Raw genomic sequence first — 18,974 nt, forward strand, 5'->3', positions numbered from 1 at the left:
ATGGCCTACTCCTGCTCCTATTTCTTATGTTCTTAAACTTGGTTTGTTCTCACTGGAACAACGGAGGTTGAGGGGCGACCTGATAGAAGTCAACAAGATTATGAGGGACATGGACAAAGTGGATAGTCAGAAACTTTTTCCCCAGGATGGAAGAGTCAGTTACTAGGGAGCATAGGTTTAAGGTGTGAGGGACAAGGTTTAAAGGAGGTGTATGAGGCAGGTTTTTTACACAGAGGGTGGTGGGTGCCTGGAACTAGCTGCCGGGGGGAGATAGTGGAAGCAGATACAACAGTAAGTTTTAAGGAGCATTGGACAAATACATAAATAGTATGGGAATGGAGGAATATGGTCCCCGGAAGGGTAAGGGGCTTTAGGTCAGTTGGGCAGAATGGTCGGTGCAGGCTTGGAGTGCTGAAGGGCCTGTTCCTGTGCTGTAATTTTCTTTGTTCTTTTGTTCTTTGTTCACACATTTATGATCTCCCAATTGTATGTGTTTCCTTTGAAATCTGACAGTCAACTTTAGATCACTTCTCTTGCCTGCCAAATGTAAATTTCTAGACAAGCTGGTCTTTGTTTATCACCATTTCAGTTACTTGCCTTCAGACCTCCTGCATTGATGTTTCAACCTTTGCAGTCTCACTGTTTCCCAAATACGCTATCAGACTTGTTTCTTAGGAGATGATGATATGACAATGTTATTGTAAAAATAATTCAGAACTCTGGACACGGAAGTACTGAAGAACGTAGATCTGATCAGTTGGTTGTAGAATCGCTTAATGCTGTCTGTTGTTTGCTATTTCTGCTGTTTGGCATGCATATTGTTCTGTTTTAGCACCAGGCTGGCTTCTTATTTTTAGGTATGCCAGGTGCTGTCCCTGGCATCCTCTTCTGCACTCTTCATTGAATTTGTCACAGCTAGAAGCATGAAGAGAAAAGAACATAGAGAAACAAGTAGTGTACATGTAGTTCTTTTATTAATTAGTGTCACAAGTAGGCTTACATTAACACTGCAATGAACTTACTGTGAAACTCCCCTCGTCAACACACTCTGGTGCCTGTTCAGGTACACTGAGAGAAAATTTAGCACACCCAATTTACCTAAGCAGCACGCCTTTCGGACTGTGGGAGGAAACTGGGGCACCCGGACAAAACCACGCAGACATGGGGAGAACATATAGACTCTGCACAGACAGTGATCCAAACCAGGAATTGAACAAGAGTCCCTGGAGCGCTGAGGCAGTAGTGCTAATGACGTGTGACAAGCATATTATTTGCTTTGTCACTTTACTGCATGCTTCTGAACAGAAAAATTCTCATTATAACACGGGATATAAGTTGAATGATTATCAATGGAATTTGATTTGATTTATTATTGTCACATGTATTAGTATACAGTGAAAAGTATTGTTTCCTGCACGCTATACAAAGCATACTAATCATAGAGAAGGAAACGCGAGAGTGACGAATGTAGTGTTACAGTCATAGCTAGGGTGTAGAGAAAGATCAACATAATGCAAGGTAGGTCCATTCAAAAGTCTGACAGCAGCAGGGAAGAAGCTGCTCTTGAGTTGCTTGGTACGTGACCTCAGACTTTTGTATCTCTTCCCCAACAGAAGAAGGTAGAAGAAAGTATGTCTGGGGTGAGTGGGGCCCTTAATTATGCTGGCTGTTTTGCTGAGGCAGTGGGAAGTGTAGACAGTGTCAATGGCTGGGAGTCTGGTTTGCATGATGGATTGGGCTACATTCACAACCTTTTGTAGTTCCTTGCAGTCTTGGGCAGAGCAGGAGTCGTATCAAGCTGTGATACAACCAGAAAGAATGCTTTCTATCGTGCAACTGTAAAAGTTGATGAGAATCGTAGCTGACATGCCAAATTTCCTTGGTCTTCTGAGAAAGTAGAGGTGTTGATGGGCTTTCTTAACTATAGAGTTGGCTTGGGGAGATCAGGACAGGATGTTGGTGATCTGGACACCTAAAATCTTTATGCTTTTGACCATTTCTACCTGTGGAGAGAGGCGTGTTTTCCACTATGCTCCCTGAAGTTGATAACCACTTCCTTCGTTTTTTGACATTGAGGGAGGATTTATTGTCGTTAGACCAGTTCACCAGATTCTCTCATTCCTGTACTCTGTCTTGTCATTGTTTAAGATCCAACCCACTACCATTCTGAATACCATTCAGTATATTTAAGCATCTCTTTTACTTTTCAAAAATATTTTTAATTTTAACTATCTCTCTCCCAGGTTGTTTTCAGTTCTATATTGATTTTCTTCAAGACTTATCCTATAGATTCTGGTGTATATTTACTTTTGTTAATCTTAAAGTGTGACTTTCTCTTGCATGATTGGTTGTTGTGTACACTGAAAAGTAATTTTCTATCTCCAAAGATTAAATTTCATTTTTAATATTTTTATGTGGATTAAATTATGATTGTGCCTCATAATCTGTTCTTAGATGATCTTAATATGACCCATCAACATTGCGTGCTCTCTGGAATGCAGCCACGCTTCAGCTCTACCCACAGAGTGGCAGAGGTAAGATTTCATGTTAAAAAAATCTTGCTTTTTTTCTCTCTGAAATGAAATCTTTTGACCGGTTAGCACAATTGCCAGACTGCTATGTTAAATGAACCTTAAAATTTCCATTTGCAGTTTGAAGTTACAAAGTCTCTTTTTTTCTCTCTGAACCCTTTTGACCTAACAACCTAGAAGGCTGAAAATGGAATCAAAATTGTTTTTGATAGTTGCATGTTCAGGACTAAATCAAAATACTTCCTGTTTATTATAAATGTTACACCAAATATATTGCACGATGCAACTTGACCAACCATAGGTTTTGTTAAATCTCTTTTGACAAATCTTTCGTTTATTTTGAAAGTTATGAAATGTGAAGTTGGAAGATCAGAGATACAAGTATTCCTGATGAATTTTTCACATGTATAAAATAGAACTTCCTTTATATGTATGGCAATTTGGTTTGTATTACTTTTGCTGTGTAATAGCTAGAACTAAGTGGTTAGGTTATAACCATGGATGCTTTATGGGCCAGGTGCTTGAGATACTCAAAGAATGTCTTAATTCTGAGGCCTGAGCCACTTTGATAGGCCATATAAAAATTTGATTGACGGGCTGTCCATGAATTTCAAACATTGGTGAGCAACCCGGTCAAGTGAATACCAAGATTTCCTACAGGTCTGATGCCTGCTTAAAGTGAGGTGATCTTATATTTGCTTGATCTTCTTACATTCAACTGAAAATCAAGGGATGGTTGACTGTTAAACTCCAGCACAAAGGAAGAAAAATCAAAGAAACTTTTCATGTGGTCCACAATCAAGAATTTTCACTGTTTCATCAAAAAGCTTGCACAGATCAGCAATTGAATGATAAAGTTGATGAAAAGCTACCAAAGTAAGTAAAATCAACGGAATTCAGGCCAAAATTCCTGAAATTATTCAAAGATGTAGCCAAGTTGAAAGCATCTACTGCACCACATTGGGACCAGATGTAAAGCCAATGTGCTTGTTCACCCCATGGAAGGTTTCACGTGCACTTTTACAAAATGTGAAACATGCAATTGAGTCAGTGCTGCATCAGGGAGTTATCTATTTATTTATTATTGCCACTAGTATGTTTACATTAGCACTGCAATGAAGTTACCGTGAAAATCCTCTTGTTGCCATACTCCAGTGCCTTTTCGGGTACACCGAAGGAGAATTTAGCATGGCTAGTGCAGCTAGCCAGCACATCTTTCAGACTGTGAGAGGAAATTGGAGAACACAGAGGAAACCTACGCAGACTCAGGGAGACATGCAGACTCCTCACAAACGGTGACCCAAGCCGGGAATTGAACCCGGGTCCCTGGCACTATGAAGCAGCAGTGCTAACCACTGTGTCACCGTGCTGTCATCTATCATCAAACCCACAAACTGGTATTTGTGCATGGTTCCTTTAGCAGAACCATATGGCTTGTTATGTCTCTGCGTTGACCTCACACAGTTAAACAGGGTAGTGGATAGTGAGCTTTACCCAATGGCATTTGTGGATAAGACACTGGCAAAGCTAGTTAAGAGTACCAGTTTTACAAGATTGGATGCAAGCAGTGGCTGCTGGTCTGGACATTTGTTCAAGGAATCCAAACTATTGATTACGTTCATTAAGTTCTTTAGGAGATGTTCTTTCGGAATCATCCTGATTCACGGGTGTACCGCACTAGGGCATAATGCAAGAGTGAGAGCAATATTGCCATGCTTGGAAGATGTGGGTATGCCGGCGTTGGACTGGCGTAAACACAGTAAAACCTGACGAAGGGGCTAACCCCGAAAGCTTGTGAGTCTATTATCAAATAAATCGGTTGGACTAAAACCTGGTGTTGTCAGACTTTTTACCATGCTTGGAAGAAGCAGGGCGGACGTGCAACAGTAAGTGTGAGTTCTCATGATCAACTAATATATTTTTGGGTCACATAGTTCAGAGCTGATCCCTGAAAGACCAAGCAAGATTTTCCACTTCCCATAATAGTTTGGAGCGCCAGTGCTTCATGGGGATGGTCGAGCAGATAGGGAAGTTCCTCTCAAATCTGGCACATGTGAATGAACCACTAGAACAATTGCTTAGATAAACCAAGCATGATGTTGGGGAGAACATTAAAAACCTTGTTCCAGAATATATAGAATGTACTTCTCACCAGACATATTGGCATACTCTGACTCAGTACTGCTCACAATACTTGCTGCAGATATGTTAATGATCATTCTAGGAGCTGTAGTTTTCTAATTCCAGGAAAGTGGAACATGTGGGCTAGTATATTATGAATTTTGGTCATTGACTGATATGGAACAAAGATACGCTGCATTCAATGGCAATTTAAACTGAAGAACATCCCAAGCTATTAGGAGGCCAAGTTACACGATGGAAGATGTCCTTGCTGTGGAGGTGTACAACCAATGTTATCTTGTATAGATATATCTTCATTATGGAGTTGTTGAAAGTGAAATGAAGTAGATTATTTCCTGATGAGTATGACTATGATGTGGAGATGCTGGCGTTGGACTGGAGTATGCACAGTAAGAAGTCTCACAATACCAAGTAAAAGTCCAACAGGTTTATTTTTTAGCACAAACCATAAGCTTTCAGAGCGCTGCTCCTTCATCAGGTGAGTTGGAGTTCTGTTCACAAGCAGAGCATATAAAGACACAAATTCAATTTACAGATTAATGGTTGGAATCAGAGTCTTTGGAAGACTTGCATTCTGACCATTATTTTGTAAATTGAGTTTGTGTCTTTATATGCCTTGTTTGTGAACAGAACTCCCACTCATCTGAGGAAGGAGCAGCGCTCTGAAAGCTTGTGGCTTGTGCTACCAAATAAACCTGTTGGACTTTAACCTGGTATTCTGAGTATGACTATGCCATGGTGTTTGACTAATATTTGATGCTGGTTCATAGATGTAAGCAAGAAGGACTTTGACTATATTTGGTGATGAGGGTTGCAACTTGACAGCAGCATTGAGATTGCCTAAGTTGTGGTAATACCAGGGCTGTTCCCATTACAAATTCTTTCTTTATTTTCACACTTGGCAACAATTGTTTTACGTGACTTCACGTTTCATAATTATTTTTCTGGAGCCTAGCTCACAAATGATCGAATTTCATAACATGCTAATGTTATGAATCTGCAACCTTCTTGTCACTTGTGCAACACCATAATCACTTGGCAAGTAATCTAACTACTTTTCTGTTTAACAGATTGCCAGTTGGAACCTGCATTGGTCAGTGTTGAGATTTACCGGGTTTTTGTGGGAATCTCAACAGAGGGGATTTTGTATGTTCACATTTATGCAGAAAGTTTTGGTTTCTTCTACTGTTATAAAACCTTGAACCTTACCTTATTTGCATTTTTACACTTTGTAATTAATATGCTGAGGAATGATGCCATGCTGTTTTGATACCCCATTTTAGTAATGACTTAACGACTTGTTATGCACTCTGGAAATTGTATCCCCCAGTCTGTTTCTTTTGTTGTTTTCAAATCTCTTCCAACTACCAAAGCTTTTATATGAGAACATGCAGTGCAGAGCCTCTTGCATCATAAGCAACACAAGTTAAAAGACAAAACTTAATAATGCAGTGCAGATCATATTTATTGCGGCAACTTATAAATAATGGCTGGGATTTTATTGCTTTTTTTGGGTAATGTTGCAAACCATAGGACAAAATTTGTGCATTTATAGGAGTCGTCCAATCCTCAATATTGTGTGACTGTCTTCAATACATTTCTGTTGTGAAGTCATTTAATCTTTATAGAATTTTACAATATAGAAGAAAGCCATTTAACTCATTGTACCAGGGTTGGCTCCCTGAAAGTAATATCCATGTAGCCCATTTTCCTTGCCCTTTCCAAATACATTTTAAATGTGTTTCCTTTTACAAATATTGATCTTCTTCCCTCTTAAAAGCATTTTTGCATCCAACTGCTTTTGGAAGAGTTTTTCGAGCCCTGAACAAACTAGACCTGAGTTTCAGCCTTAACATTCCATTCATCATGAGACTATTTGCTTCTGCATCTGCATTTTAAAAGGCAATTTTAACATGGAAGTGCAGGATGTGGTTAAATTCCCAAAAGTAGAAGCATGTCTGGAAGTTGATTGCAACCTACTGACTTAGGCTTTAACTCCGATGGAACAGTTGGACAGCCAACCTACTCCCAGAAGGCACTTCATTGAAGGAAAGCTATCTTTCAGATGAGAATGGACCCACAATAGGAAAATTAGGGAAGGTGACTGGATGCATTGCTAAAATAAATTTGTTTTAAGGAGACTTTATGGAGTGAAGGGAAACGGAGTAGAGGTGTTTAGGGAAGCCATTCCAATCAGCAGAAATCAAAATCTTTTATTTTGGAGTGAAGGGAAAAGGGGATTCATTAAGGCTGAAATTGAAGAATATGAGAAGGAATGTAAAGCTGCTGAGATTGGGTGAGTTAAAAGCATGAAGGAATTTGTAGAAGAGGTCAGAGATTGTCTTAGAGAACACAGATTGTGTCACTGTAGTATATGATAAGGTTTAGATGATTTGGAGTGTATGGAGGGAGGAAGTGAGAGGATGATGAGCAGAGCATTGGATGTATCAAATTTAAAGATGGCAACGGAGATGGATAAGAATTTTTGTGAGCGTTGGATGTGAAATTTATTATAGAAGTAAGTATTTTTGGTGATGACTAGAGTGTGAAGACTGCAACTTGACTCAGCATCATTGAGGATGCCAAAGTTTCAAACAACTTTAATTTCTGAGTGAATGGCCAGCAAAGTAAATGGAAAGTGTGGCAAGACAGAAAATTATGATGGAGGCTGAAATGATGTTTGGTCTCAATTTTCAGTTAGAGAAAATTTAAATTCATATGGTTAGCACTACTACCTCACAGTGCCATGGACCCGGGTTCGATTACCGGCTTGGGTCACTGCCTGTGTGGAGTTTGCACATTTTCTCTGTGTCGTTGTGGGTTTCCCCCAGGTAATCTGGTTTCCTCCCACAGCCTGAAGATGTGCGAGTTAGGTGGATTGGCCATGCAAAATTGCCAGTTAGTGTCAGGGGGACTAGCTAGGGTAAATGCATGGGTTTATGGAGATAAGGCCTGGAGGGAATTGTGGTCACTGCAGACCCGATGGGCCAAATGGCCTCCTTCTGCACTGTAGGATTCTATGTACGATTTAATGTCAGATTTGCTGGCAGGAAATATTTCACAACATAATGGTTATATGTTTAATAGGATTCAGCTATGCATCTCAGTGCATGAACAAAGAAGTTTGTAAAATAACGTGGTAGAAATGTTTCAACCTGAACAGTTTTAATGTTTATGATTAAACAGAACAAATGTGTGCAGACAATACCTGAATTATGAAACTTTGGAGTTGATATTCTGATTTTATTCCTGAACATATTTCATGTCTTCTAAATTTTGGTTTTCTGTAATACTTTATTGATTTGATTTATTGTTGTCACATGTATTAGTATACAGTGAAAAATATTGTTTCTTGCACACTATACAGTCATAGCATACCATACATAGAGAAGGAGAAGAGAGAGTGCAGAATGTTGTGTTACAGTTATAGCAAGGGTGTAGAGAAAGATCAACTTAATGTGAGGTTGGTCCATTCAGAAGTTTGATGGCATTAGGGAAGGAGCTGTTTTTTAGTTGGTTGGTACGTGTCCTCAGGCTTTTGTATCTTTTTCCTGATGGAATAAGGTGGAAGAGAGTATGTCCAGGGTGCGTGAGGTCCTTGATTATGCTGGTTGCTTTTCCAAGGCAGTGGGAATAGACAGTGTCGATGGATGGGAGGCTGGTTTGAGTGATGGATTAGGCTTTGTTTACGAACCTTAGTAGTTTAGTGCAGTCTTGGACAGAGCAGGAGCCACACTAAGCTGTGATACAACCGGAAAGACTGCTTTCTATGGTGCATCTGTTGAAATTGGTGAGAGTTGTAGCGGACATACCAAATTTCCTTTGTCTCCTGAGGATGCAGAGGTGTCGGTGGGCTTTCTTAACTATAGTTTTGGCATGAAGGGATCAGACAGATTGTTGGTGATCTGGACACCTAAAACTTGAAGCTCTCTACTTTGTCCCCATTGCTGTAGACAGGGTCATGTCCTCCACTATGCTTCCTGAAGTCAATGACTATCTCTTTCATTTTGTTGACATTACGGGAGAGATTATTGTTATTGCACCAGTTCACAGATTCTCTATTTGTTTCCTGTATCGTTTTTCATCATTGTTTGAGATCCGACCCACAATGGTGGTGTCATCAGTAAACTTGAAAATCGAGTTGGAGGGGAATTTGGCCATACAATCATAGGTGTATAGTAGGGGGCTGAGTACACAGCCTTGAGGTTTACCTGTGTTGAGAATGATCGTGGCGGAGGTGTTGTTGCCTAGCATTGCTGGCTGCATTCTGTGGGTTAGAAAGTCTAGGATCCAGTTGTAGAGAGAGCAGCTGAGCCCCAGGCTACTAAGTTTAGAGTGGAGTCTCATAGGAATAATGTGAAAGGCTGACTGATCTTTTGAAGCACTTCATAATGATGGATGTCAGAGCCACTGGATGATAGTCATCAAGGCATGCCTGGCTTTTCTTTAGTACAGGTATGATGGATGTCTTCTTGAAGCAGGTAGGGACCTCAGATTGGTGCAAAGAGAGGTTGAAGATGTCTGCAAATACCTCCACCAGTTTTTCCGCGCAGGACCTGAATACATGTCCAGGTACCCTTTCTGGACCAATTGCTTCCTGTGGGTTGATTTTTGAGAAGGCTGCTCTGATGTTGGCAATGGTGACCACGGATATAAGTTTCGCCCAAGCCTTCGGGATGGAGGGCGCACTCTTGCTGACTTCTTTCTCAAAACAGTCATAGAATGCGTTGAGATCATCGGGGAGAGCTGCATTGGAGCCAAAGATTATTACCATGAATTCTGCACATATGGTAATTTATTTTGAACAAACGATGATTCTACTGCGTATAATCCAATTTGAAATTGATTGAAACAAAATAACTGAATGACAAAAAATTATTTTGTTTTTTAATTTCACAGACCCCCAGTAGTTTGCATGTATGTGACTATAGTACCCAGGTAATATTCAATCAAATTATGTATTTTACAGTGTTCAAGTGGTACGTTGGATTACATTTTCAGACGGTGTGATGTAGCCTTGAGGAACCTACAAAAGGATCCATTGTTGGGCATTCCCTCCCTGATTTCGTTGGAACCTACTTATGTGAGACAAACAGAAGAGATTCACAATGAGGTAAAAACAGTTCACTGTGTATTGATTTAATATTTTCATGATTATATGACAGTAAGTCAGATAATTCAGAAAAAAATGCGTTTAGTCTGTAAGACGAAGTTATTTTACTTTTGGATGTAAATCCAGAGCATAAAGTAATGTTAGGCTATGATAGATTCCATGAGTTAAAATCTGCGTTGTGTCAGATACTGAAGTCAGGTTGTTTATCTGGAAGTGGATGAAGTGTTAAAAATGGCTGAAAAAAACTTCCAAAGCAGCAACCCTGATCTTAACGAATGTAGAAGTGCCTTGCGCAGGGGCCAGTGCATGTGGCAATATGTCTGACCATCTCGTAAATTCAAGCCTGTCAGCTTTTGTTTCTATGATTTGGTTTATTTAGACTTTCAGAAGGCTTTTGACAATGCGCAATGTAGCAGATTGCTATGTCAAATTAAAGTGCATGGGAATGCAGATAGTGTGTTGAGATGATAGAAAGCTGGTCAGCAGGTAGAAAGCAAAGAGTTGGCATAATTAGATCATTTTTCAATTGGCAGGCAGTGACTAGTGGGATACCGCAGGGATTTGTGCTAGAACCCCAACTGTTCATATTATATATTAATGATTTAGATAAAGGAATTATGTATTATCTCAAAATTTGCAGATCATATAAAGTTGGGTGGGACAGTGAGCCATGAGGGGGATGCTTCAGTGTGAGTTGGATAGACCGAGTGAGTGGGCAAATGCATGGCAGATGCAGAATAAAATGGATAATTGTGAGGTTATCCACATCGGTAGCAAAAGTAGGAAGGAAGATTGCTATTTTAATGGATGTAAATTGGGAGAGGTGGATACTCAGCAAGACCTTGGTGTCCTCATACATCAGTTACAAAAAGTAAGAGTGAGGGTACAGTAGGCAATAAAGAAGGCAATTGTATGTTGACCTTCATAGCGAGAGGATTTGCATATTGGAATCAGATTGTTCTACTGTGTAGGGCATTGTTGAGGCCACACCCAGAGTATTGTGTGCAATTTTGGTGTCCTTATCTGAGGAAGGATGTTCTTGTTAGAGAGGAAATGCAGCAGAGGTTTACAAGACTGATTCCTTGGATGGCAGGACTATCATATGGGGAGGGACTAAGTTGGTTAGGATTGTATTCATTGAAGTTCAGAAAAGTGAGAGGGAATCTCATAGAAATTTATAAAATTCTAACAGGGTTATAGACAAGGTAGATTCGGAAAGAATGTTTCCGATATTGGAAGAGTCCAGAACTAGGGGGTCATAGTTTGAGGATAAGGGGTAAACCTTTTAGGACTGAGGTGAGGAGAAATTGTGAGAGTTGTGAATCTGTGGAATTCAATATCACAGAAAGTAGTTGAGGCCAAAACATAATGTGATTTCAAGAAGGAATTAGATATAGCAGTTGAGCTTAGAGGTATCAAGGGATATGGGGGAAAGGCAAGACACAGGGTATTGAATTCTAACATAATAAATGACAGAGTGTCCTCGAAGAGCCAAATGGACGACTTCTGCTTCTATTTTTTGTGTGTGTTTCCATGTAGCCCTCATTTAAAATTTGGTCTTGGAAATGGTAATGGTGGAAATGGGGTTTTGGGTAGCAGCCATGGCTGGGAATTTGAGGTGACAGCCTTGGCAAGAATGAGCTGAAGAGTGTGAGGCTCCAAAAGGATTTTTTTAAAAATCAAATCACAAAATTTGCTAGGGCTTCTTGTGCCCACAACCCAGGTTGTCTCTCAAGACTTGACTAGTGGGTACTAGGATTAAGCTGGGCTTTGTCGACTTCCAGTTAAAATTGCACGCAATTCCAAATGGTATCATTGAGCATGAATTTTATATTGTAATTTGGCCCCTATTTTCCTGGGATAAGAGTTCCTATTCCAATGCAAAAAATAATTGGAAGTTAAAATGACAACAGGCATAAATGATTCAGGAAGGTGTGGTAAGTGGCACAGGGCTGCATGGTGGCACGGTGGTTAGCATTGCTGCCAGCAGAAATCCGGGTTCGACTTCTGACTTGATCAACGTCTTTGTGGAGTCTGCAAATTTTCCCCGTGTCTGCACGGGTTTCCACTGGGTGCTCCGATTTCCTCCCACAATCCGGAAGATGTGCTGGTTAGGTGCATTGGCCATGCTAAATTCTCCCTCAGTATACTTGAACAGGTGCTGAAGTGTGGTGACTACGGGATATTCACAGTAACTTCATTGCAGTGCTAATGTAAGCTTAATTGTACACTAATAAATAAACTTAAATTTAAGTTCCCAAACTCAATTTCAGTATCTCCAACATGCACCATTCCCAACAGGTGGGCAGGGTTAAAATTAGGATTAATGCATTTTAAACACTGTCTACCAAGGTAATTAAGATGAAGCTATCTGCATGTGAAATTTTTCAATAAATGGCAGATACGTTTTACTGCCGACCCTTTTTTAATCTCATTGCTATAAAAGCTCTTCTATTACTATTGAGACTTCTGATGCTAGTCTAAAACCTAATGAAACTCTAGTTTAATAATTATTGCTGGGAATATGGATATTACGATGTAATTCTGATATTACACCACTGATTTGTGAAGACTGTTTGGCTATTCTGTATGTCAAAGTCACTTTGAGTACCGTGTCCTTTGTGGTCTGATAGCTTTCTCTGATGGAGTCAAGGGCAATCTTTATATAATACCATGGCAGAGTAGAGATTTGTTCATATTTGTTGGAGCTATTGCAACATTGAGTACCTTCAGTGCACTAGATTGTCTCAAGGTCTGGAAAACTGAAGGAACAAAAAATGATTATGTGAAGGGAGCAAGGGCCACTATCATCGTTGCTTGTAATCAAATAGCAGAAGTTTTGCAGAGAAGTTAGTAATTGTCATCGCTAACAATGAACTACCCTGCTGACTGATGTCTCCTGTGAGGATATTTTTTTCTCTGTGCCCGAAACACAACAATGATAGAATGACAGTATTTTTGAACAACTGTGAAATAATATTGCTGTCTGAAGTGTTTGAATCTGAACTGCACACTTACGACTGTTCAAATCATGAACATTTTTTATATACTGCTCTCTCTAACTTGAATTGGAGTTGGTCCTTGGACAGTGGTTAGAAATATGACAGAGTGCAGACTTGCCCTGAAAGGTTACCACTTATTTCTGCAGTGTTGGAAATGACAGATTGCGCTTTTGGCTGCAGGTTGCCCAGGAGAGTCGCATTTTTTGATTGTTGATTTATTGACTTGGTGGCTAACTATGATTGTCTTAAGTATATTTTTCTTGACTTTACAATGTGCCTTGCTGATGGGCTTTGCACAGAAAGCCCTTAGTGTACGAGTGAGCATTCAAATTTCGTAAGCTGAATCAATTACCTGGCCAACCTTGAGGTAGTTGCAGCAAGGCATACTAACACACTATTACAGAATGAATTAAGTTATCAGTTCAGCTAGCAGGTGATGGTATGGTCAGTAATAAGTCACACTAAAATATATGATCTGGCAGGCTTGATTGATTGGTGGGCCTCTGAGCCAGCTGGACCATGCTTGCTGGTCTGAACCAACCTACTGCTCTGGGGTATAACTAGGAGCACGCTAGGTATTGATTTGTTACTCATCAGATACCACCTTGTGGTCCTCTGAAAATTGATTAAGTTTAGTCTGTGAGCACTGCAATGTAGCAAAAGCTCAGCTGCTTAAATTGAAAAGGGTTAGTGTAGTTTGACTCTGGGGTTGCTGTAGAGAATATTGGTCTACAAACAGTCACAGCAAGGGTAATGTATGATTCAGCATGTCAGAATAGAATGCCGATACAGCTGATAGTTTGCCAGGTACAAAGGAAATTAAATATGGATTACCTGGGCAGGTGGCCTTCATTCACCCACATTTATAAATAATTTACTCAGCAGGTCATGCGCACTAAATGCCAAGCACTCTTGTAGCTGACCTTCGATATTTAGTCCTGACCAAAAGCCTGAGCTTCTGCCTTTAATCAGTGATTATTTCAGTGTGCAAGCTAGTGGGGGTGTTTAGAAAAGGATGTTGCATTTCACAATTTATCTTGAGAGCTCCAACAGGGTGAGTAGCATTTACAGTGTATTTGTATGCATCTTCAGTAACAAGCATGCCTGCTTGCAGCCTGGCATCTGTAATCTGGCATGCCACACAGTTGCATAGCAAGCGGACAATCCTTTGAAAATTGGAAACTAATGCCAAAATAGTTCAGTCACATTTCAAATGATTTCAACAATCTTTATGCTTCAATCATTAGCCTTTCAAGGGATGTTGGAACATTTCAAGTAGGCAATGGTTAACTTCAGAATACAATGTGATGACAGGTGGAAATGCAAGTCACAGTTACTGATACTAAACTGATCCACCAGCATGTGGAGAATGAAATTCCTTTACTGTCAAGTTACCAATCTTGACCATTTATCTATGTGGTAAGAATATATGTATGTGTGTCATACGCCTTCAGGTCATCCACAGCGAGTATTTACTTACATACCAGAATTGACAGAAAGCTGTTCAATCTTGCTCACCTGAGTTTCAAGGCAGAGGTGGGGTAAGACCTCATCAGAGCGTTGTTCCACGCTGACAATGCAGCACCAGCATTCCATGCGGATGTTACAATCCCAGCTGGTAATACTGGACAAGTCAGATCCCAAGAGGCTGGCTAGGGTGAACGTTGGTCCTTTAGAGGATGAGAAAGGGGAGCTAGTGGTAGGGGATGGGGATATGGCTAAGGTCTTGAATAACTTTTTTGTTTCTGTCTTCACAGAGGAGGACGTGAATAATTTGCCGGGTGTTAGCGATGGAAAGGTGGTAGGAATGGAGGGTCTTAATGACATCACTGTTACTAGAGAGGTGGTGCTCGACAGACTGGAGGGGCTGATTGTGGACAAGTCCCCAGGACCGGATGGAATGCATCCGAGGGTTCTGAAAGAAATGGCGGAGGTTATAGTGGATGCCTTGGTGGTAATTTTCCAGACGTCGCTGGATTCCGGGGAAGTGCCGGAAGATTGGAAAACGGCTAATGTTACGCCGTTGTTTAAGAAGGGTGCCAGGCAAAAGGCGGGGAATTATAGGCCGGTTAGTTTAACGTCTGTGGTAGGTAAAATGTTAGAATCCGTCATTAAGGAGGAAATTGCGAGGCATCTTGAAGGGAATTGCTTGATAGGGCGGACGCAACACGGTTTCATTAAAGGGAAGTCGTGTCTGACAAATTTACTTGAGTTCTATGAGGATGTGTCTAGGGCAGTGGATAGAGGCGAGCCGGTGGATGTGGTCTTTCTGGATTTTCAGAAGGCGTTTGACAAGGTACCTCACAAGAGGTTATTGCAGAAGGTCAGGGGACATGGAGTTGGGGGTAGGGTGTTAGCGTGGATAGAGGATTGGTTGTCAAATAGGAGGCAGAGAGTGGGGGTCAATGGGTGCTATTCGGATTGGCGGTTGGTGACTAGTGGGGTGCCCCAGGGGTCGGTGCTGGGGCCTCAGCTATTTACCATTTATATAGATGATCTGGAGGAGGGAACCGAGTGCAGGGTGTCGAAATTTGCTGATGACACCAAGATTGGGGGAAAGGCAAATTGTGCGGAGGGTGTGGAGAGTCTGCAGAAGGATCTAGATAGGCTGGGCGAATGGGCCAGGAAATGGCAAATGGAATTTAATGTTGGCAAGTGTGAGGTGGTCCACTTTGGTAGGAAGAATGGTAGGAAGGACTATTACTTACGTGGCGAAAAACTGCAGCAGGCGACGGTGCAGAGGGACCTCGGGGTCCTTGTGCATGAGTCGCAAAAACCCAGCTTGCAGGTGCAGCAGGTGGTCAGGAAGGCGAATGGGATGCTGGCCTTCATAGCGAGGGGGATTGAATATAAAAGTAGGGAGGTCTTGCTGCAGCTGTATAGGGCATTGGTGAGGCCGCAGCTGGAGTACTGTGTGCAGTTTTGGGCGCCGCACCTGTGCAAGGATATTTTGGCCCTGGAGGGAGTGCAGAGGAGGTTTACTAGGCTGATACCGGAGTTGAGGGGATTGAGCTATGAGGAGAGGCTGAATAAACTAGGCTTGTACTCGTTAGAGTTTAGAAGAATGAGGGGAGATCTCATTGAGACGTATAAGATGATGAATGGGATGGATAGGATAGAGGTGGAGAGACTCTTCCCGCTCAAAAAAGACAGTAGGACTAGGGGGCACAGCCTCAAGATAAAGGGGAGGCGGTTTAGAACGGAGTTGAGGAGGAACTTCTTCACTCAAAGGGTGGTGAATCTCTGGAATTCTCTGCCCGTTGAAGTGGTGGAGGCTGCCTCGCTAAATATTTTTAAGAAGCGGGTTGATGGGTTCTTGATAAGAGAGGGGATTAAGGGTTATGGGGAGAGGGCGGGAAAGTGGAACTGAGCCACGACAGATCAGCCATGATCTTATTGAATGGCGGGGCAGGCTCGAAGGGCTAGATGGCCTACTCCTGCTCCTATTTCTTATGTTCTTATGTTCTTATGAAACCTGGCTTGATAGATTCAACCATTTTTTTAAAACCATAGAGGAAGGTTACTGAATAAGTTCGCAGGAGTCTACTGATAAACATTGAACACACAGATTAAAATATTAATTAAAACAAAAAAAAGAACTATATTACATCAGGCAACAAGGTTGGAAAGATCTCAATACAAACAAGAGAATAATTCAAATGCTCATTATTCCTTCACCCCAGCTACATCTTTACAGATCGATACAAATTCAAAAAGATAAAGCAATTTGCCATATCCAATTTATATTCTAATATTCAGGGTAAGTGTTCAGTACTTGTGAACCAACTGACAAACTATGGTCAGAGACACTACGGTCCAAAGTAAATTACATATTTATTCAAAGCAGATGCTATGGGGATCGGTGCTGGGGCCTCAGCTATTTACCATTTATATAGATGATCTGGAGGAGGGAACCGAGTGTATGGTGTCGAAATTTGCTGATGACACCAAGATTGGTGGAACGGCAAATTGCGCGGAGGGTGTGGAGAGTCTACAGAAGGATCTAGATAGGCTGGGCGAATGGGCCAGGAACTGGCAGATGGAATTTAATGTTGGCAAGTGCGAGGTGGTCCACTTTGGTAGGAATAATGGTAGGAAGGATTATTGCTTACGTGGCGAAAAACTGTAGCAGGCGACGGTACAGAGGGACCTCGGGGTCCTTGTGCATGAGTCGCAAAAACCCAGCTTGCAGGTGCAGCAGGTGGTCAGGAAGGCGAATGGGATGCTGGCCTTCATAGCGAGGGAGATTGAATATAAAAGTAGGGAGGTCTTGCTGTGGCTATATAGGGCATTGGTGAGGCCGCAGCTGGAGTACTGTGTGCAGTTTTGGGCGCCGTACTTACGCAAGGATATTTTGGCCTTGGAGGGAGTGCAGAGGAGGTTTACTAGGCTGATGCCGGAGATGAGGGGGTTGAGCTATGAGGAGAGGCTGGATAGACTAGGCTTGTACTTGTTAGAGTTTAGAAGAATGAGGGGAGATCTCATTGAGACGTATAAGATGATGAATGGGGTGGAGAGACTCTTGCCGCTCAGAAGGACAGTAGGACTAGGGGGCACAGCCTCAAGATAAAGGGGGGGCGGTTTAGAACGGAGTTGAGGAAGAATTTCTTCACTCAAAGGGTGGTGAATCTCTGGAATTCTCTGCCCGTTGAAGTGGTGGAGGCTACCTCGCTAAATATTTTTAAGACGCGGGTTCATGGGTTTTTGATAAGAGAGGGGATTAAGGGTTATGGGGAGAGGGCGGGAATGTGGAACTGAGCCACGACAGATCAGCCATGATCTTATTGAATGGCGGGGCAGGCTCGAAGGGCCAGGTGGCCTACTCCTGCTCCTATTTCTTATGTTCTTATGATTTTTAACAACCCGCCCAAATGCTTGACACACTGTGAGCCAACCGGCCTCGCTGAAAGTGTCTTTTTCAGATGGATTCCCAGTCTTCAAATTTGAAGAACTCATCTTGTAATTCTCTTCAAACTTTGCTCCCTCTCAAAGCAACAAGGATCCATCTCCAAGGTTTCAATCTCACCTTGTGAGATTCCTTTCCTCTGGATCTCTAAGTACATTCAAGCTTCAATTTCCAAGCAAAATTTCAGATCTTTGGGCATGCTAAACAGAACGCCACTGCTCCAAAAGATCCGCAGTATGGAGTCACCAACCTTTGGCTGCTTCCTCTGGTCTTCAGGGCTTCTCTCAAGGCAGCTTTGCTTCAGGTCTTCACCTGTATTTCGTTTTTAACTTGGAGCCTTATTATTTGTTCCAGTCATGTATGTTGACTCAAGGGACTCTATCTCTGATCCCTGCCTGGGACTTTTTTGTGGGACTTCTTTCTGTCCCATACACTGGTTGGGACCACCTTCTTCGTTTGGAATCTTCTCCCTGTCCCCCACTTCCCATATCCTGCTTCCTGGGGCACCTTCTCTCGAATGGCACTCCAGTTCCACTTCATTTGATCCGGTAGTTTTGCGCTGTTTCAGGTCTTTGTTTCCTCTTTTTCTGCATAGGTAGGGCCAGTTCCCACTCTAAGGACATAAAAGAAACAAACTGTAAATGTGCACAGGACTGATTCCTGGCCTGAAGACATGAAAGATGCCAACTGCACGAATAGCCATTCTCCTTCCAGTGCACACACAAACATAGAGAATCATAGAGAATGAATTTGAAGGCCCAAAAATGTAAAAACAAAATCTGAACTGTGAGGCCTGCCATTTCCTGACCAGTGTGTGTGCGGACATCCCGAGGCCCACTGAGAACTGAAACTCCCAAGCTATGACTTTACTTACCATCAGTTAAATTATTGGAGTTTGTTACACCAATGAATAACTTTAGCAACAAATGGACAGACATTCTCATGCCTGTAAAGAATTTGATTTGACCATCAGCATCAGGAAAGCAAATATCATGATTCAGGATATTACCATACTATTGTACCACTGCCTATTAACATTGAGAATGTGACACTAGAGACTGTTGATACATTAAGATATGTAGGCTGTAGAATCACTAGCAATCCGTCACATGATGCTGAAATCACATGTATCACAATAACTGCAGCTATTACATCCAAGTTGAGTCCAAGCTCCTCTAGAATTGGACAAGATGTGCTAGAAGGGGGAAAAGGCTGAACAGTTTTCATCTTTGCTGTCTGAGACATACCTTGACATCTCTTGGTAGGACATAGGTACTTAT

The 18,974-nt window shown here is 41.7% G+C and overlaps 1 protein-coding gene across 4 annotated transcripts in view; it reads left to right on the forward strand.

Annotated features, from left to right (window-relative positions):
* The window catches only part of fto (FTO alpha-ketoglutarate dependent dioxygenase), a 391,304-nt gene that overhangs the window by 104,339 nt on the left and 267,991 nt on the right, over positions 1-18,974 (forward strand). For 2 of the 4 annotated variants that reach the window (XM_080187014.1, XM_080187016.1), the window contains 2 exons: positions 2,455-2,534; positions 9,643-9,786. In XM_080187014.1, coding sequence (XP_080043140.1) covers positions 2,455-2,534; positions 9,643-9,786 — 224 coding nt within the window. The remainder of the gene's footprint in view (positions 1-2,454; positions 2,535-9,642; positions 9,787-18,974) is intronic. The other 2 variants (XM_080187015.1, XM_080187017.1) reach the window with 1 other exon arrangement.

This window comes from Carcharhinus amblyrhynchos, chromosome 4 (assembly GCF_965287045.1).
Source record: "Carcharhinus amblyrhynchos chromosome 4, sCarAmb.v2.hapA, whole genome shotgun sequence".
NCBI classification, from domain to species: Eukaryota; Metazoa; Chordata; class Chondrichthyes; order Carcharhiniformes; family Carcharhinidae; genus Carcharhinus; species Carcharhinus amblyrhynchos.